General features: G+C 34.8%; 1 protein-coding gene across 2 annotated transcripts in view; it reads right to left on the bottom strand.

The window, feature by feature from the left end:
- Window positions 1-20530, bottom strand: part of LOC127724647 (uncharacterized) — a 182369-nt gene that overhangs the window by 24823 nt on the left and 137016 nt on the right. For both annotated transcript variants that reach the window (XM_052231672.1, XM_052231674.1), the window contains exon 5: window positions 13468-13649. In XM_052231672.1, coding sequence (XP_052087632.1) covers window positions 13468-13649 — 182 coding nt within the window. The remainder of the gene's footprint in view (window positions 1-13467; window positions 13650-20530) is intronic.

Genomic DNA, 20530 nt, shown 5'->3' with positions numbered 1-20530 from the left:
GCACAATACTGTACAATTGACAATTTCTTGCTATTGCGCAATATTGTGCTATTGGATATTTCTTGCTATTGCGCAATACTGTGCAATTGAAAATTTCTTGCTATTGCGCAATACTGTGCAATTGAAGATTTCTCGCTATTGTGCAATACTGTGCAATTGAAAATTTCTTGCTATTGCACAATACTTATTATATAATAATTTACACATCCTGTTTGGTGTGTATCTCCTACCATATCATTATTATTTGCTTTTAAATATAAATCAGAAATAACCAACTTAAAATGGAAAATTTTAAAAGAAAAAAAAAAGGAAAAAAAAGAAAAAAAAGGAAAAAAAAAAAATCCACCCCCCCAAATTTTTTGAACCCCCTTATGATTCATCACCCCCAAACTCAATCCCAGCCTTCCCTTTGTGGTATGGTACCTTGCAGTACAATTTCAGAGAGATCCATACACTTGAACACAAGTTATTGTCTGGAAACTAGAAAAATGTGTTTTTTTGGCCCCTTTTTTGGCCCCAAATTCCTAAACAATTAGGGCAATTACCCCCAAACTCAAACCCAGCTTTCCCTTTGTGATATGGAACCTTGTAGTACAATTTCAGAAAGATCCATACACTTACACACAAGTTATTGTCATGAAACTAGAAAAATGCTTGTTTTTTGCCCCTTTTTTGGCCCCTAATTCCTTAAATTTTGAGGCAATTACCCCCAAAATCAATCCCAGCATTCCTTTTGTGATATGGAACCTTGTGGTACAATGTCAGAGAGATCCATACACTAACACACAAGTTATGTCTGGAAGAAACAAAAATACTTATTTTTGGCCCCTTTTTGGCCCCTTATTCCTTTACTGTTGGTACCATAACCCCCAAAATCAATCCCAACCTTCCTTTTGTGGTATTGAACCTTGTGGTAAAATTTCATAGAGATCCATTCACTTAAACTAATGTTAGAGTGCGAAAACCAATGTGTCTTCGGACGAAGACGACGACGCCAACGTCATACCAATATACGACCACAAAAATTTTTTTGCGGTCGTATAAAAATGGACAGGAAAGAAATCTATTCCTAATTCAGGCTAGCATATCTACAAATATGAAGCAGATGTACAATTATTCTTATCATACTTTCAAAAAGAGTACATTTAAGCAATACATTCACATAAGATTTACTAAAACAGTTAAACTTAAAAAAAATCACTTTTACAAGGTCATTTATTGGGGTTACTGGCTCTACTCCTTTACAAAAATTTCAATCACATTCTTTTGAAATTCAATTTTCCATGTCAAAGTATTGGTCATAAAATTTCAAAAAACATATGTTTGCTAGGTTCTTTTCCTCAATTATTATTATTCTGAGAAGCTCCAAAGAATTTTCCAATTTGGAATCACATGCTATGAAATCCAATTGTCCCATATCAAAGCTTGGGTCAACATGTTTTAAAAAGAAATAAAAGTAGCTAGTTTTGATTTCTTAAACAAGAGTGCTGAAATGTCTCACCTCAGCTTTACTGGTCTTCATTTAATTTACATTGAAAGTCTTAATGATTATTAATATTACTTTTACTGTTAAGTCTGTTTTTTTGTGATATCCATTTGACGTGACTCTGTACTTATGTATCCCGTCATACTTTGAATGACAAAATGATTTTATATCTACCTGTGTGACTTCAAATGCGCAATTCTACGCCAGTACTTAAAACCTTCCATCCTTTATGGGTGGATTTTACATAGATAAATAAAATCGTATAATAAAAAAGCAAAATGAGGATGTTAAATTTGATGTATGCCTTTTTGTGCTTCTTTGTTACATTTGTTTGTTTTTATAGTGATTAAGATGATAACACAATGTTGACTGCTGAACCCCTATTTTTGACATTTTTACCTATTGTGTCTGTTTGTTTTGTTCACGCATCATTGTCAATATAATGGAATTTGATGCGACTGTCATACAATTGAGAGGTTTAGCTAGCTATAAAACCAGATTCAATCCACCATTTTCTACATAAGAAAATGCCTGTACCAAGTCAGGAATATGACAGTTGTTATCCATTCGTTTGATGTGTTTGAGCTTTTGATTTTGCCATTTGATTAGGGACTTTCCTTTTTGAATTTTCCTCGGAGTTCAGTATTTTTGTGATTTTACTTTTTATAAAGGTTTTATTACGTGTACAAGTTAAACAAAAAATAACATTATAGTTGATTCATGTAAATGAGTTCAAGGCCAGATGAACCCTGCAAGAAGGATATTTACATCTTCCAATATGTATGGTAGCTAGGTATTTTTCCAAATCAGTATTGTTCTAATAGACTTCAAGGAAATTTACCATAATTACCCATTTAAATTTACCATAGTGCTAACTTAATCTATTTTATAATAGAATCTAAAATATAGTGTCAAATCTTTTATATGGATTTTTTTGTAAAAAAAAAAGATGCAACATTTGCAAATATTTTTACTGGTCTTCCTTTATAAATATGCATTTCTTTAAACATAATTTAAAAGCAGTGTAAGGGAACTAACCAAAACGTTGTATTTGGATTACCTCCCTTACACTGTTTTAAATTATCTTAATTGTTCATTAACCATTACTTTATACATAATTTAAAAGCAGTGTAAGGGAGATAATTTCAATGATGTATTTGATTTATCTCCCTTACACTGCTTTAAATTATGTTTTGTACTAAAGTATTTGTCCATTAACCAGGACAACCTTGTTTTTCCCCCTTTTTTGCCCCTAATTCCTAAACCGTTTGAGCCATATTCCCCCAAATCAAATCCTAACCATCCCTTTGTGGTATGTAAACTTGTAGTATAATTTCAGAGAGATCCATACACCGTTCCACAGTTATTGTCTGGAAACTAGAAAATGCTTATTTTTGGCCCCTAATTCCTTAACTGTTGGTACCATAACCCCCAAAATCAATCCCCACCTTCCTTTTGTGGTATTGAACCTTATGATAAAATTTCAAAGAGATCCATTCACTTAAACTAAAGTTAGAGTGCGAAAAACCAATGTGTCTTCGAACGACGACGATGGACGACGACGACGACAACGACGACGACGCCACTGTCATACCAATATACGACCGCAAAAATTTTTTGCGGCCGTATAAAAACAGGACCCAAAATTAAAAATCTAAAAACACGGTTAGATTTGGCATATCAAAGAACCCCAATAATTCAATTTTTGATGAAATCAAACGAAGTTTCATTTTGGACCCTTTTCACCTCAATATGAACCAATTTGATAGCGGGCCCACAAATAAAAAATCTTAATACATGGTTAGATTCAGCATATCAAAGAACCCTATATATTCAATTTTTGTTGAAATCAAACAAAGTTTAATTTGGGACCCCAATTTGGACCAACTTGAAAACTGGGCCAAAAATCTAAAATCTAAATACATGTTTAGATTCAGCATATCAAAGAACCCCATATATTCAATTTTTGTTGAAATCAAACAAAGTTTAATTTTGGACCCCAACTTGGACCAACTTGAAAACTGGGCCCATAATCAAAAATCTAAACACATGTTTAGATTCAGCATATCAAAGAACCCCAAGAATTCAATTTTTGTTATAATCAAACTAAGTTTAATTTTAGACCCTTTGGACCTTAATGTAGACCAATTTAAAAAACAGGACCCAAAATTAAAAATCTAAAAACACGGTTAGATTTGGCATATCAAAGAACCCCAATAATTCAATTTTTGATGAAATCAAACGAAGTTTAATTTTGGACCCTTTTGACCTCAATATGAACCAATTTGACAGCGGGGTCCACAAATAAAAAATCTAAATACATGGTTAGATTCAGCATATCAAAGAACCCCATATATTCAATTTTTGTTGAAATCAAACAAAGTTTAATTTTGGACCCCAATTTGGACCAACTTGAAAACTGGGCCAAAAATCAAAAATCTATATACCTGTTTAGATTCAGCATATCAAAGAACCCCATATATTCAATTTTTGTTAAAATCAAACAAAGTTTTATTTTGGACCCTTTGGACCTTAATGTAGACCAATTTGAAAACTGGACCCAAAATTAAAAATCTAAATACACGGTTAGATTCGGCATAACAAATAAATTTAAAAATTTGCAGTCGTATAAAAATTGCAAAATTCCTTAAAATTACCAATTTAGTGGCAACAACCCAACAATGGACTGTTAGATTCATGGCTGATAGAACTTGGCCTAATGAACATTTTAACCTCTCATCAGATTTGCTCTAATTGCTTAAGTGTTTTGAGATATAAGCCAATAAAATGCTCCGCAGGGCGCAGCTTGATACGACTGCAGAGGTCGAACCCTGAACAGTTGGGGCAAGTATGGACACAACATTCAAGCTTGATACAGCTTTGCATTTGGATTGTGATTAAATATTTGACACATCATAGGTTTCTGACACAGAATGAATGTGGTCTAAGAGCTTAAAATTTTTAAATTGGACATTCACCTATTATGGTCCAATATCCAAAATCTAAATACATGGTTAGATTCAGCATATCAAAGAACCCCAAGAATTCAATTTTTGATGAAATCAAACAAAGTTTAATTTTGGACCCTTTTGACCTCAATGTGGACAAAGTTGATAACGGGGCCCAAAAATCAAAAATCTAAATACATGGTTAGATTCAGCATATCAAAGAACCCCATATATTCAATTTTTGTTGAAATCAAACAAAGTTTAATTTTGGACCCCGATTTGGACCAACTTGAAAACTGGGCCCATAATCAAAAATCTAAATACATGTTTAGATTCAGCATATCAAAGAACCCTAAGAATTCAATTTTTGTTAAAATCAAACTAAGTTTAATTTTGGACCCTTTGGACCTTAATGTAGACCAATTTGAAAACGGAACCAAAAATTAAGAATCTAAATACACGGTTAGATTCAGCATATCAAAGAACCCCAATAATTCAATTTTTGATGAAATCAAACAAAGTTTAATTTTGGACCCTTTGGACCTCAATGTGGACCAATTTAAAAACGGGGCCCAAAATCCAAAAACTTAATACACGGTATGATTTAGCATATTAAAAAATCCCAACAATTCAAGAATAAAACCCCATTGAAATTGGTCAAGAAATAAGCAATTTATACGAAGTATCTTCTTTTGCACAATACTGTGCAATTAAATATTTCTTGCTATTGCGCAATACTGTACAATTGACAATTTCTTGCTATTGCGCAATATTGTGCTATTGGATATTTCTTGCTATTGCGCAATACTGTGCAATTGAAGATTTCTTGCTATTGCGCAATACTGTGCAATTGAAGATTTCTTGCTATTGTGCAATACTGTGCAATTGAAAATTTCTTGCTATTGCACAATACTTATTATATAATAATTTACACATCCTGTTTGGTGTGTATCTCCTACCATATCATTATTATTTGCTTTTAAATATAAATCAGAAATAACCAACTTAAAATGGAAAATTTTAAAAGAAAAAAAAAAGGAAAAAAAAAAAATTCCCCCCCAAATTTTTTGAACCCCCTTATGATTCATCACCCCCAAACTCAATCCCAGCCTTCCCTTTGTGGTATGGTACCTTGCAGTACAATTTCAGAGAGATCCATACACTTGAACACAAGTTATTGTCTGGAAACTAGAAAAATGTGTTTTTTGGCCCCTTTTTGGCCCCAAATTCCTAAACGTTTAGGGCAATTACCCCCAAACTCAAACCCAGCTTTCCATTTGTGATATGGAACCTTGTAGTACAATTTCAGAAAGATCCATACATTTACACACAAGTTATGGTCCTGAAACTAGAAAAATGCTTGTTTTTTGCCCCTTTTTTGGCCCCTAATACCTAAAATTTTGAGGCAATTACCCCCAAAATCAATCCCAGCATTCCTTTTGTGATATGGAACCTTGTGGTACAATGTCAGAGAGATCCATACACTAACACACAAGTTATGTCTGGAAGTTACAAAAATGCTTATTTTTGGCCCCTTTTTGGCCCCTAATTCCTTTACTGTTGGTACCATAACCCCCAAAATCAATCCCAACCTTCCTTTTGTGGTATTGAACCTTGTGGTAAAATTTCATAGAGATCCATTCACTTAAACTAAAGTTAGAGTGCAAAAACCAATGTGTCTTAGGACGACGCCGGACGACGACGACAACGCCAACGTCATACCAATATACGACCACAAAAATTTTTTTTGCGGTCGTATAAAAATTAAATACATATTTAGATTCAGTATATTAAAGAATCCCTTTGAATTCATTTTTTGTTAAAATCAAACTAAGTTTAATTTTAGACCCTTTGGACCTTAATTTGGACCAATTTGAAAACCAGGCCTTAAATCCAAAATCTAATTATAGGTTAGATTCCGCATATCAAAGAACCCCAAGAATTTAATTTTTGTTGAAACGAAACAAAGTTTAATTTTGCACCCTTTGGACCTCAATGTGGACCAATATAAAAACAGGGCCCAAAATCCCAAAATCTAAATACACAGTTTGATTCAGCATACATGTATTAAAGAACCCCAATAATTCAAGACTTCAAAATGAACCCCATTGAAATTGGTCAAGAAAAAAGCAATTTATACAAAGTAATTTAGAGATGTGTTGTTTTTAGCCCCATTTTCCTAAATCAATCCCAACCTTCCTTTTATGGTAAGGAACCTTGTGTGATTCATCGACTTATACTAAATTTATTGTCTAGAAACCAGAAAATCCTAATTCCTTAACAGTTAGGCCATAACCCCCAAAATCAATCCAAACTTTCCTTTTGAGGTATGGAACCTTGTGGTACAATTTCATAGAGATCCATACACTCATTCACAAGTTATTGTCTGGAAACAAGAACATTTCTTGTTTTGAACCCTTTTTAGCCCCTTATTCCTTAACATTTAGGACATGAAACCCAAAATCAATCCCAACCTTCCTTTTATGAAATGGAACCTTGTGGTTCAATTTCATAGAGATCCATACACTTATATTCAAGTTATTGTCTGGAAACCAAATGTCTTGGCACGACGACAATGATGACACCAACAACGTCATAATATTATAGGACCGCAAACATTTTGTGGTCGTATAATAAACAGCTGTGCCATGAGCTCATGATACGACCGTCGCTTTTTCAAAGAATAAAGTTCAATAACCCCTCACTGTCATAAAAAAACTAAACGGAGGTTGTTTTAATAGATATAAACAATTCACCAAAGTTTCAAGAAACTGCTCAAAGCGTTTTTGGTTTATTGTCCGAAAACTGGAAAATCCCCCTTTTTTAAATAGATAAAACCCCATTACTCGGAAATGCAAAATCTAAAATATATAAAAATCGAAAGGGAGTTCACGTCAATAGATATAAACAATTCACCAAAGTTTCATGCAAATTGAATTAAGCGTTTTTGAGTTATTGTCCGACATGTTGACGACGAACGGACGGACAGATGGACGGACAGACGGACAACATTATACCATAATACGTCCCGTAAACGGGCGTATAAAAATAAAAAGGAAATGCACACAGGATTATAGTATGTAAGACTATAGAATTGAAATGTACTTGTTACATATTAAGTCAAAACGTGGGCACACACGGCTACGAAATCAGCATTAGAAAAGCCTGCCATTTTGAATGATTGGTGCGTCACATAAGCTTTTTTTGTAAAATCATTTTTTTAACGCAACAATTGTAAATTTCTTTTCACTCCAGTGATAAAAGTGTATTGTTTGTGTATTCCTGCACACTCAGCACAATAAAATGTTCTAATTATCCAATAAAAGGTAAAACTCTATCGCTTGACCAAAAACCATGTCCGCCACCTTCCTTCAACTTCCACCACAACAATTACATATTGTTATATAGAGTGTACGGCAACATACTCCTGTTGGTACTTCCCTGACTATAATATTGGTATATAGAGCATCAAGCAGCCTTTTCCTGTAGGTTCTTCCTGACTATAATATTGTTATTTAGAGCATCTTACGGTCTCTTATGTACTTCCTGACTGTATAGTATTGTTATAGTGAGCATCTTGCCGCCTATTCCTGTATGTGCTTCCTGACTGTATATTATTATTCAATTATTGACTTTTGATGAGGTTAGTACAATGATTTATCAACCCAAGAGATATGATATTCACTGAGGCCAATCGCCGACATATGTTTTCACTTTATATTGGCTATACATTCCACTTTGGGGAAGCTGACAGAACTTTTATCTTTTTTCCATCAAAATCATGCATCACACACATGCCACAGTTGAGGATCTATTCATCAACTGATATCAAAAGTCAACAATTGTTTTATTATATGACTTTTCTATCCATCTTCATTTTTTTAGTATTTGCTCTCGACGAAAGATATCCAACTCCTCCATGTTTTTATACTAACTATATTATCTGCTTTGGCAGTTGTTAACTTCTTTAAGTTACAATACTAGTAAACAATAAATTTTACAACAAAATTTTAACATGGAAAAGTAGAAGAAAAACAAGAATTTGCATGATGTCATTAACTACATCACTGACATTGCCTTGGAAGATAACTAGTTAGGTTCACGTTAGCTGTTCCAAATCTTACATTAACCTTTCATGATTTTCCCTGCAGGAAAATAAATGTTTTACCAAAGAATATTCCATATGCTTTTAGCCAATGAAACTAGAGGCTCTAAAGAGCCTGTGTCGCTCACCTTGGTCTATGTGCATATTAAACAAAGGACATAGATGGATTCATGACAAAATTGTGTTTTGGTGATGGTGATGTGTTTGTAGATCTTCCTTTACTGAACATTCTTGCTGCTTACAATTATCTCTATCTATAATGAACTTGGCCCAGTAGTTACAGTGGAAAATATTTTGTAAAAATTTACAAAAATTTACAAAATTTATGAAAATTGTAAAAAATTGAATATAAAGGGCAATAACTCCTAAAGGGGTCAATTGACAATTTTCGTCATGTTGACTTATTTGTAGATCTTACTTAGCTGTACATTATTGCTGTTTACAGTTTATCTCTATCTATAATAATATTCAAGATAATAACCAAAAGCTGCAAAATTTTCTTAAAATTACCAATTCAGGGGCAGCAACCCAACAACGTGTTGCCTGATTGATCTGAAAATTTCAGGGCAGATAGATCTTGACCTAATGAACAATTTTATCCTCGACGGATTTGCTCTAAATGCTTTGGTTTCAGAGATATAATTCAAAAACTGCATTTTACCCTATGGTCTATTTTTAGCCATGGCGGCCATCTTGGTTGGTTGGCTGGGTCATCGGACACATTTTTTAAACTAGATACCCCAATGATGATTGTGGCCAAGTTTGGTTAGATTTGGCCAAGTAGTTTCAGAGGAGAAGATTTTTGTAAAAGATTACAAAAATTTATGAAAAATGGTTAAAAATTGACTATAAAGGGCAATAACTCCTTTAGGGGTCAACTGACCATTTTGGTCAAGTTGACTTATTTGTAGATCTTACTTTGCTGAACATTATTGCTGTTTACAGTTTATCTCTATCTATAATAATATTCAAGATAATAACCAAAAACGGCAAAATTTCCATTAAATTACCAATTCAGGGGCAGCAACCCAACAAAGGGTTGTCCGATTCATCTGAAAATTTCAGGGCAGATAGATCTTGACCTGATAAACAATTTTATCCCATGTCAGATTTGCTCTAAATGCTTTGGTTTCAGAGATATAAGCCAAAATCTACATTTTACCCCTATGTTCTATTTTTAGCCATGGCGGCCATCTTGGTTGGTTGGCCGGGTCACCGGACACATTTTTTAAACTAGATACTCCAATGATGATTGTGGCCAAGTTTGGTTAAATTTGGCCAAGTAGTTTCAGAGGAGAAGATTTTTGTAAAAGTTTACGGACGACGGACGACGGACGCAGGACGACGGACGACGGACGCAAAGTGATGAGAAAAGCTCACTTGACCTTTCAGGTCAGGTGAGCTAAAAAGAGAAATTTTATAGTCGTGAATTAATGTTATATAGAGCATCCTGCAACCAATTCCTGTAGGTACTTCCTGACTGTTTAATACTGTTATATAGCAGGGTATATTGCTGTCTATTCCTGTATGTACTTCCTTACTGAATAATACTGTTATATGGAGGGTATTGCAGCCTATGGCTGTATGTACTTCCTGACTGCATAATATTCTTATATAGAGCATCTAACAGCATGTTCTTCCTAACTGTATAATATAGTTATATAGAGTGTATTCCAGCCTCAGTCTGTATGTATTTCCTGACTGTATAATATTGTTATAAAGAACATCTTGCAGCCTATGCCTGTATGTTCTTCCTAACTGCATAATATTGTTATATAGAGCATCTTATAGCATATTCCTGTATGAATAATATTGTTATATAGGGTGTATTGCAGCCTCTGCCTGTATGGACTTCCTGACTGTATAATATTGTTATAGAGTATTTTGCAGCCTATGTCTGTATTTACTTCTTGACTGAATAATACTGTTATATGGAGGGTATTGCAGCCTATGCCTGTATGTACGTACTGAATGCATAATACTCTTATATAGAGCATCTTGCAGCATGTACTTCCCGACTGTATAATATAGTTATATAGAGTGTTTTCCAGCCTCTGCCTGTATTTACTTCCTGACTGTATAATATTGTTATATAGAGCATTCTGCAGCCTATGCCTGTATGTACTTCCTAACTGAATAATATTGTTACATAGAGAGTATTGCAGCCTCTGTCTGTATGTACTTCCTGACTATATAATATTGTTATATAGAGCATCTTGCAGCCTTTTTCCTGTATGTACTTCCTGATTGTATAATTTTGCTGTATAGACCATCTTGTAGTGTATTCCTGTAGGTATTTCCAAATTGTTTAATACTGTTATATAGGGTGTATTGCAGCCTATACCTGTAGGTACTTCCTGACTGTTTACTATTGTTACATCGAGGTGCATCTTGCAGCCTTTTTCTGTAAGTACTTCTGACTGTTTAATACAGTTATATAGGGGATCTTTCAGTTTATTCCAGTAAGTATTTCCTGATTGTTTAATACGGTACTGTTATAAAGGGTACTGTAAATTCAGAAATTATTGAGAGGTTTTTATTAATGCGAATAATGCGACTGGGTGAGTATTGCAATAATATGAACTCGCATTTTGATATCTGAAACATATATCTGCAATAATTTCTGAATTTACAGTATATTACAGTCTATACCTGCTGTTGGTACTTCCTGACTGAATAATATTGTTATGTAGAGTTTATTGTAGCTTATTCCTGTATGTACTTCCTGACTGTATGTAGCAGACTGATCATTAGATGAAGATGCCTTCCAGAAGCTCAAAAGTCAACTAGCGATGCCACCTATTCTTGGTTATCCACGCTACAAGGAACCTTTTGAACTACATACAGATGCATCTATGCTTGGTCTTGGAGCAATACTGTACCAACAGCAAGAAGGAAAGAAAAGAGCCATTGCCTATGCCAGTTGAGGACTTAGCAAGACTGAGAAGAACTATCCAGTCCATAAATTAGAATTCCTTGCTTTGAAATGGTCAGTGACAGAAAAATTCCATGACTACCTTTATGGCAACACATTTACCGTGGTTACAGACAACAACCGACTTACTTATGTCTTAACAACAGCAAAGCTTGATGCCACTGGACATTGTTGGATAGCAAGTTTGTCATCCTACAACTTTAATATCGTCTATCGACCTGGTGCCAACAACGCTGATGCAGATACACTTTCCAGACTTCCAGAACTACTTGGTCGTACCAACACCTCCAACATTAGAAAAGATTCTGTGAAAGCCATATGTCAGTTACATCACGCACAACCCTACGTTCAGATGTTATCGATGACAATACCTAAAGCCACAGATGATCCATATTTACCATCACAGCATCTAGTTAACATCAAGATGGAACATAACAGATACCTACATCAAAGATTGGATATACTGGGTTGATGAACATCACAAGCCATGAAAAGAGCAACTAGAATGATCACCATGGAACAATTGGTTTATGAACAACTATGACATATTGAAAATGGTTGATGGCGTACTCTACCGTATCATCCTTGACATCATGCGATGCAACACCTAGTGGTAAATGGCTTGCTGAGGACGTCAACTTTCAGTGAAGGGGGAAAACAGATTAGAATGACGTGGAGGTCATTTTCCTACAGCGGGGAAAATGTAGCAGAATGATTTTTATGATCATTTTATATATTGTAAAAATCATCTATTTAATTACTATTTTTATTATAAAAGCTTACTTATTTTGAATATTGAATCTGAGTTTAAATTATTACTTGTAAACCTTAATTTTGTGTATAGTAATATGCACTTTATTTTTCTATGAATGTTCATTGGGGATTTACTTGAATCCTTGTATTTGATTGGTTGTTAGTATTTCGCGGTCAAGTTTAATTTCCTTTGTTATGGACCTAGTACATTTCCACGGGACGATAGCCATGACAGTCGATTGTATTTATGTCCCGTTTATATTGACCACATAGTTTACCTGTATACCTTATTACTTTGGACACAACATACTTTTTAACTACTGGTAATAAACATCAGAACTTTAGATCCTCCTTAGTGTTATTCCTTAGCATAGGAACCATCTACTACTTGTATTATAGTTGTTATATAGAGAATATTGTAGCCTATGCCTGTAGGTACTTCCTGACTGTCTAATATTAATGTATAGAGCATCTCTGGGTTTATAATCCTATATTGATCTTTTGGAGCACAAACTTTCATACCAGTAGAAGTTCAACCAGCTGTATTTTGAAGAAAAACTGATCAAACTTTAAGAAAGTTTTCTTCCATTGATTGAGAGACTGTTTGTATATTTAATGGCACATGACCTCTACAACTGTACAACTACTAAAAATCCTTTGATCTTTAAATGTTTACTGTACTTTTATATCAATAAGTGAGTTGTAATCAAATCAATATATTGTTATCAATATCACTACTGACATTGATTTCTGTTTCACCACATTCATACTACTTCCTTTATAATTATTGAATTGATGGGGTATTTTTTACCTGCCTTTTTGGTTTTTTTTTTTATTGGCATTATACTTGAAATTATGAACAAGAGAAAAATTCATGAACATTAAGAACATCTTGTATCAAGCTATAGGATGTATTGAGTAAAGCAAAAAAAAATAATAATTAAACATCTATCAGAAAATTAGAAGGCAGAAGACATGTAGTGAAAAACATCTGAAATTTCCTGATATAGATATTTTTTTTAAAAACAAGTTAGTTGCCACTAGAAATGTTTTACTTTCTCAGAGTGGGACTTAGATTTAACACTCAAAGAAAACACCATTTCTTGATTTAGAGAAAGATAGAATAAGCCATTTTCAGTCAGTTTATTTGAATTAGTAAGCACAAGTATATGTACCTATTGAAGAATTCAAATTCTTCAAGTAGAACATGCGTTTACAATAAAGTTAACTGGTAACTTACCTGAATAATGTCCTGAGATATGGCATCTCTGTATGATCCAAGATACAGAAATGGTAAGATGTGTGTTGGTCCTACACTAGACACTGGTAGGCATGGCTGAGACAAGAATGTCAAAGCTTTACATCTGTCAGATTTACTTTCACATAATTTTGGCTGCATGGCACTAAATGTCAAGTATCCCCCTGAAAACATAAAATTCTGAATGTGCTACTTATGTTTAATTTTTTGGTTAAACAGCAAACTTTAACAGCTCTTTCCTTAGGCATTCATTGGGGCTCTTCTCCCATCTTAGATTGTAAAATGGATGGGTTGTGCAAAATATTTCTTTAAGGATGTACTTAGGTGAAATTAAAAAAATCTAGAATTTAAAATTGATACTATAAGTCAGAAGAGCATCAGTTAAGGAACAAAATAAGCTAAAAATATTTATAGGTTATGGAGCTCCTTTACAAGATATTTAATTTTTTTAAAATGGCTGGAAAAGGCTGACTCGAACTTTTACCTTATATTTGCATTGGTCTCAAATTGAAAGAAAAGAAATCTAGAATCTGCTTAAATTTTGGTAAATGACCTTTTATGAGCTATTGAAGTCTTATATGAAAAGAAAAATGTGTGTTATGGGGCAAAATATTTTACCCTGTATCGTAGGAAAAAACCAAATGTTCGGACTGAACATTTTACAAAAATTCCTAAACCTCACCTAAGTACATACTTAACAATGGAGAACAGTCTATTTTTAACATTTAAATACATATGGAAGGTAAAAAAATGGGAAAATTATAAAAACAACAAAAGGCTGTCAGAGTTTTCAAAAAGAAGAGGGTGGGGGACTTCCCCTCAATTTCATTTGATTAGTTTTATTGTCCCATTCAAGAAAATATATGGTTTAGAGATGGGGATCTCGACCGTTTACAAGTTATCAAAAAGAAGGGGGGTGGGGGGTTACCCCCATGGATTTCCCCCAATATTTCATTTGATTTGTTTTATTGTCCCATACAAGAATATATATGGTTAAGGGGTGGGGATCTCTACGGTTTACAAGTTCTTAAACAGGAGGGGGGTGGGGGTGACCCCAGGGGATTCGCCTTATATTTCATTTGATTTGTTTTATTGTCCCATACAAGAATATATATGGTTTCGGGGTGGGGATCTTGACCGTTTACAAGTTTTCAAAAAAAAAAACGGGGTGGGGGTTACCCCAGGGGACTTCCCCTCAATTTCATTTCATTTCTTTATTATCCCATTCAAGAATATATATGGTTTAGGGGTGGGGATCTCAACCTTTTACAAATTATCAAAAAGAAGGGGGGGTGGGGGGGGGGGGGGGGGGTGGGGGTACCCACATGGACTTCCCCTATATTTCATTTGATTTGTTTTATTATCCCATACAATAAGGGTGGGGATCTCGACCGTTTACAAGTTCTTAAACAGGAGGGGGGTGGGGGTGACCCCAGGGGACTCACCTTTTATTTTTATTTGTCTCATACAAAAATATATATGGTTTCGGGGTGGGGATCTTGACCGTTTACAAGTTTTCTTAACTAGAGGCTCTAAATAGCCTGTGTCGCTCACCTTGGTCTATGTGCATATTAAACAAAGGACACAGATGGATTCATGACAAAATTGTGTTTTGGTGATGGTGATGTGTTTGTAGATCTTACTTTACTGAACATTCTTGCTCCTTACTATTATCTCTATCTATAATGAACTTGGCCCAGTAGTTATAGTGGAAAATATTTTGTAAAAATTTTTAAAATTTCAAAACTTATGAAAATTGTAACAAGAGTGCACACGCTGAAATGTCTCACCTTCTTTACTAATCATTGATATTATGTTGATAGTCCTAAATATACAGCTTTATTACAACTGTCACATAAACTTAACATTAACCAAGTAAACTAAACATTGACCAGTGAACCATGAAAATGAGGTCAAGGTCAGATGAACCATGCTAGGCAGGCATGTACAGCTAACAATTCTTCCATACAACAAATATAGTTGACCTATTGCTTATAGTTTAAGAAAAACAGACCAAAACACAAAAACTTAACACTGAGCAATGAACCTTGAAAATGAGGTCAAGGTCAAATAAAACCTGCGTGACTGCCAAATAGATCATAAAATATTTCCATACACCAAATATAGTTGAACTATTGCATATAGTATTAGAAAAAAAGACCAAAACTCAAAAAACTTAACTTTGACCACTGAACCATGAAAATGAGGTCAAGGTCAGATGACACCTGCCCGCTAGACATGTACACCTTACAATCATTCCATACACCAAATATAGTAGACCTATGGCATACAGTATAAGAAAAACAGACCAAAACACAAAAACTTAACTATAACCACTGAACCATGAAAATGAGGTCAAGGTCAGATGACACCTGCCAGTTGGACATGTACACCTTACAGTCCTTCCATACACCGAATATACTAGACCTATTGCTTATAGTATCTGAGATATGGACTTGACCACCAAAACTTAACCTTGTTCATTGATCCATGAAATGAGGTCGAGGTCAAGTGAAAACTGTCTGACGGGCATGAGGACCTTGCAAGGTACGCACATACCAAATATAGTTGAACTATTGCATATAGTATTAGAAAAAAAGACCAAAACTCAAAAAATTAACTTTGACCACTGAACCATGAAAATGAGGTCAAGGTCAGATGACACCTGCCCGCTAGACATGTACACCTTACAATCATTCCATACACCAAATATAGTAGACCTATGGCATACAGTATAAGAAAAACAGACCAAAACACAAAAACTTAACTATAACCACTGAACCATGAAAATGAGGTCAAGGTCAGATGACACCTGCCAGTTGGACATGTACACCTTACAGTCTTTCCATACACCGAATATACTAGACCTATTGCTTATAGTATCTGAGATATGGACTTGACCACCAAAACTCAACCTTGTTCACTGATCCATGAAATGAGGTCGAGGTCAAGTGAAAACTGTCTGACGGGCATGAGGACCTTGCAAGGTACGCACATACCAAATATAGTTATCCTATTACTTATAATAAGAGAGAATCTAACATTACAAAAAATCTTAACTTTTTTTTCAAGTAGTCACTGAACCATGAAAATGAGGTCAAGGACATTGGACATGTGACTGACGGAAACTTCGTAACATCAGGCATCCATATACAAAGTATGAAGCATCCAGACCTTCCACCTTCTAAAATATAAAGCTTTTAAGAAGTTAGCCAACACCGCCGCCGGATCACTATCCCTATGTCGAGCTTTCTGCGACAAAAGTCGCAGGCTCGACAAAAAATTGACTATAAAGGGCAATAACTCCTTAAGGAGTCAATTGACAATTTTGGTCATGTTGACTTATTTGTAGATCTTACTTTGCTGTACATTATTGCTGTTTACAGTTTATCTCTATCTATAATAATATTCAAGATAATAACCAAAAGCTGCAAAATTTTCTTAAAATTACCAATTCAGGGGCAGCAACCCAACAATGTGTTGTCCGATTCATCTGAAAATTTCAGGGCAGATAGATCTTGACCTGATAAACAATTTTATCCCATGTCAGATTTGCTCTAATTGCTTTGGTTTCAGAGATATAAGCCAAAATTTACATTTTACCCCTATGTTCTATTTTTAGCCATGGTGGCCATCTAGGTTAGTTGGCCGGGTCACCGGACACATTTTTTAAACTAGATACCCCAATGATGATTGTGGCCAAGTTTGGTCAAATTTGGCCAAGTAGTTTCAGAGGAGACGGACGACGGACACCAAGTGATGAGAAAAGCTCACTTGGCCTTTTGGGCCAGGTGAGCTAAAAAAGGGGGTGGGGGTTTCCCCAGGGGACTTCCCCTCAATTTCATTTGATTTGTTATATGGTCACATTCAAGAATATATATGGTTTAGGGGTGGGGATCTCGACCTTTTACAAGATATCAATAAAATGCTCCGCTGGGCGCAGCTTGATAGGACTGCAGAGGTGGAACCCTGAACAGTTGGGGCAAGTATGGACACAACATTCAAGCTTGATACAGCACTGAATTTGGATTGTGATTAAATATTTGACACAGCATAGGTTTCTGACACAGAATGAATGTGGTCTAAGAACTTAAAAATCTTTAAATTACCTATTCAAACCATATCATTATTATTTGCTTTTATATTAATCAGAAGTAACCAATTTAAAATGGAAAATTTTTAAAAATAAAAAGGAAAAAAAGGGGAAACCACCCCCCCCTCCAATTTTTTGAACCCCCTCATGATTCATCACCCCAAACTCAATCCCAGCCTTCCCTTTGTGGTATGGTACCTAGCAGAACAATTTCAGAGAGACCCATACACTTGAACACAAGTTATTGTCTGAAAACTAGAAAAATGCTTGTTTTTTTACCCCTTTTTGGCCCCAAATTCCTAAACGTTTAGGGCAATTACCCCCAAACTCAAACCCAGCTTTCCCTTTGTGATATGGAACCTTGTAGTACAATTTCAAAAAAATCCATACACTTACACACAAGTTATTGTCCTGAAACTAGAAAAATACTTGTTTTTTTGCCCCTTTTTGGCCCCTAATTCTTTACATTTTGAGGCAATTACCCCCAAAATCAATCCCAGCCTTCCATTTGTGGTACGGTACCTTGCAGTACATTTTCAGAGAGATCCATACGCTTGAACACAAGTTATTGTCTGGAAACTAGAAAAATGTTTATTTTTGGCCCCTTTTTGACCCCTTATTCCTAAACGTTTTGGGCAATTATCCCCAAACTCAATTCCAGCTTTTCCTTTGTGATATGGAACCTTATAGTACAATTTCAGAAAGATCCATACACTTACACACAAGTTATTGTTATGAAACTAGAAAAATGCTTGTTTTTTGCCACTTTTTTGGCCCCTAATTCCTAAAATTTTGAGGCAATTAGCCCCAAAATCAATCCCAGCATTCCCTTTGTGACATGGAACCTTGTGGTACAATGTCAGAGAGATCCATACACTTACACACAAGTTGTGTCTGGAAGTTACAAAAATGCTTATTTTTGGCCCCTAATTCCTTAACTGTTGGTACCATAACCCCAAAAATTCAATCCCAACCTTCCTTTTGTGGTATTGAACCTCATGGTAAAATTTCATAGAGATCCCTTCACTTAAACTAAAGTTAGAGTGTGAAAACCAATGTGTCTTCGGACGACGACGACAACGACGCCAACGTCATACCAATATACGACTGCAAAATTATTTTGCGGTCGTATAAAAAAAAGGGGGGGGGGGGTTACCCCCATGGACTTCCCCTATATTTCATTTGATTTGTTTTATTGTCCCATACAAGAATATATATGGTTTAGGGGTGGGGATCTAGACTGTTTACAAGTTCTTAAACAAAAATCCCCCCCCCTCTAATTTTTAAAACCCCTTATGATTCATCACCCCCAAACTCAATCCCAGCCTTCCCTTTGTGGTATGGTACCTTGCAGTATAATTTCAGAGCTCAGAACACAAGTTATTGTCTGGAAACTAGAAAAATGCTTGTTTTTTGGCCCCTTTTTTGCCCCAAATTCCTAAACATTTAGGGCAATTACCCCCAAACTCAAACCCAGCTTTCCCTTTGTGATATGGAACCTCGTGGTACAATTTCATAAAGATCCATACACTTACACACAAGTTATTGTCCTGAAACTATAACTAGAGGCTCTCAAGAGCCTGTGTCGCTCACCTGTATTTACTGATGCTTTGGAAATCATGTAAAATAAGGTTAAAATCATAATTAATAGTATTAGATATTACATATTATAATGATATCTAAGATAATAACAAATAAAATGCTCCGCAGGGCGCAGCTTGATACGACCGCAGAGGTCGAACCCTGAACAGTTGGGGCAAGTATGGACACAACATTCAAGCTTGATACAGCTCTGAATTTGGATTGTGATTAAATATTTGACACAGCATAGGTTTCTGACACAGAATGAATGTGGTCTAAGAACTTAAAAATTTTAAATTGGACATCCACCTATTATGGTCCAATATCCAAAATCTAAATACATGGTTAGATTCAGCATATCAAAGAACCCCAAGAATTCAATTTTTGATGAAATCAAACAAAGTTTAATTTTGGACCCTTTTGACCTCAATGTGGAAAAAGTTGATAATGGGGCCCAAAAATCAAAAATCTAAATACATGGTTAGATTCAGCATATCAAAGAACCCCATATATTCAATTTTTGTTGAAATCAAACAAAGTTTAATTTTGGACCCCAATTTGGACCAACTTGAAAACTGGGCCCATAATCAAAAATCTAAATACATGTTTAGATTCAGCATATCAAAGAACCCTAAGAATTCAATTTTTGTTAAAATCAAACTAAGTTTAATTTTGGACCCTTTGGACCTTAAAGTAGACCAATTTGAAAACGGAACCAAAAATTAAGAATCTAAATACACGGTTAGATTCGGCATATCAAAGAACCCCAATAATTCAATTTTTGATGAAATCAAACAAAGTTTAATTTTGGACCCTTTGGACCTCAATGTGGACCAATTTAAAAACAGGGCCCAAAATCCAAAAACTTAATACATGGTTAGATTCAGCATATTAAAGAACCCCAAGAATTCAAGAATAAAACCCCATTGAAATTGGTCAAGAAATAAGCAATTTATACGAAGTATCTTATTTTGCACAATACTGTGCAATTGAATATTTCTTGCTATTGCGCAATACTGTACAATTGACAATTTCTTGCTATTGCGCAATATTGTGCTATTGGATATTTCTTGCTATTGCACAATACTGTGCAATTGAAGATTTCTTGCTATTGCGCAATACTGTGCAATTGAAGATTTCTTGCTATTGTGCAATACTGTACAGTGAAAATTTCTTGCTATTGCACAATACTTATTATATAATAATTTACACATCCTGTTTGGTGTGTATCTCCTACCATATCATTATTATTTGCTTTTAAGGTAAGGTTTGCATGAAACCTGGATTTTATTCTTAGAGATATTATACCAATATGATACATCATTTTGTTCAGGGAGGAGTACCCAATCATTTAATGAAAAAAAAATCGAA

This window comes from Mytilus californianus, unplaced genomic scaffold (genome assembly GCF_021869535.1).
Source record: "Mytilus californianus isolate M0D057914Y unplaced genomic scaffold, xbMytCali1.0.p SCAF_14, whole genome shotgun sequence".
Taxonomy (NCBI): Eukaryota; Metazoa; Mollusca; class Bivalvia; order Mytilida; family Mytilidae; genus Mytilus; species Mytilus californianus.
Note: the sequence above shows the minus strand (reverse complement) of the source record. Positions and strands in the feature narration are given on the sequence as shown.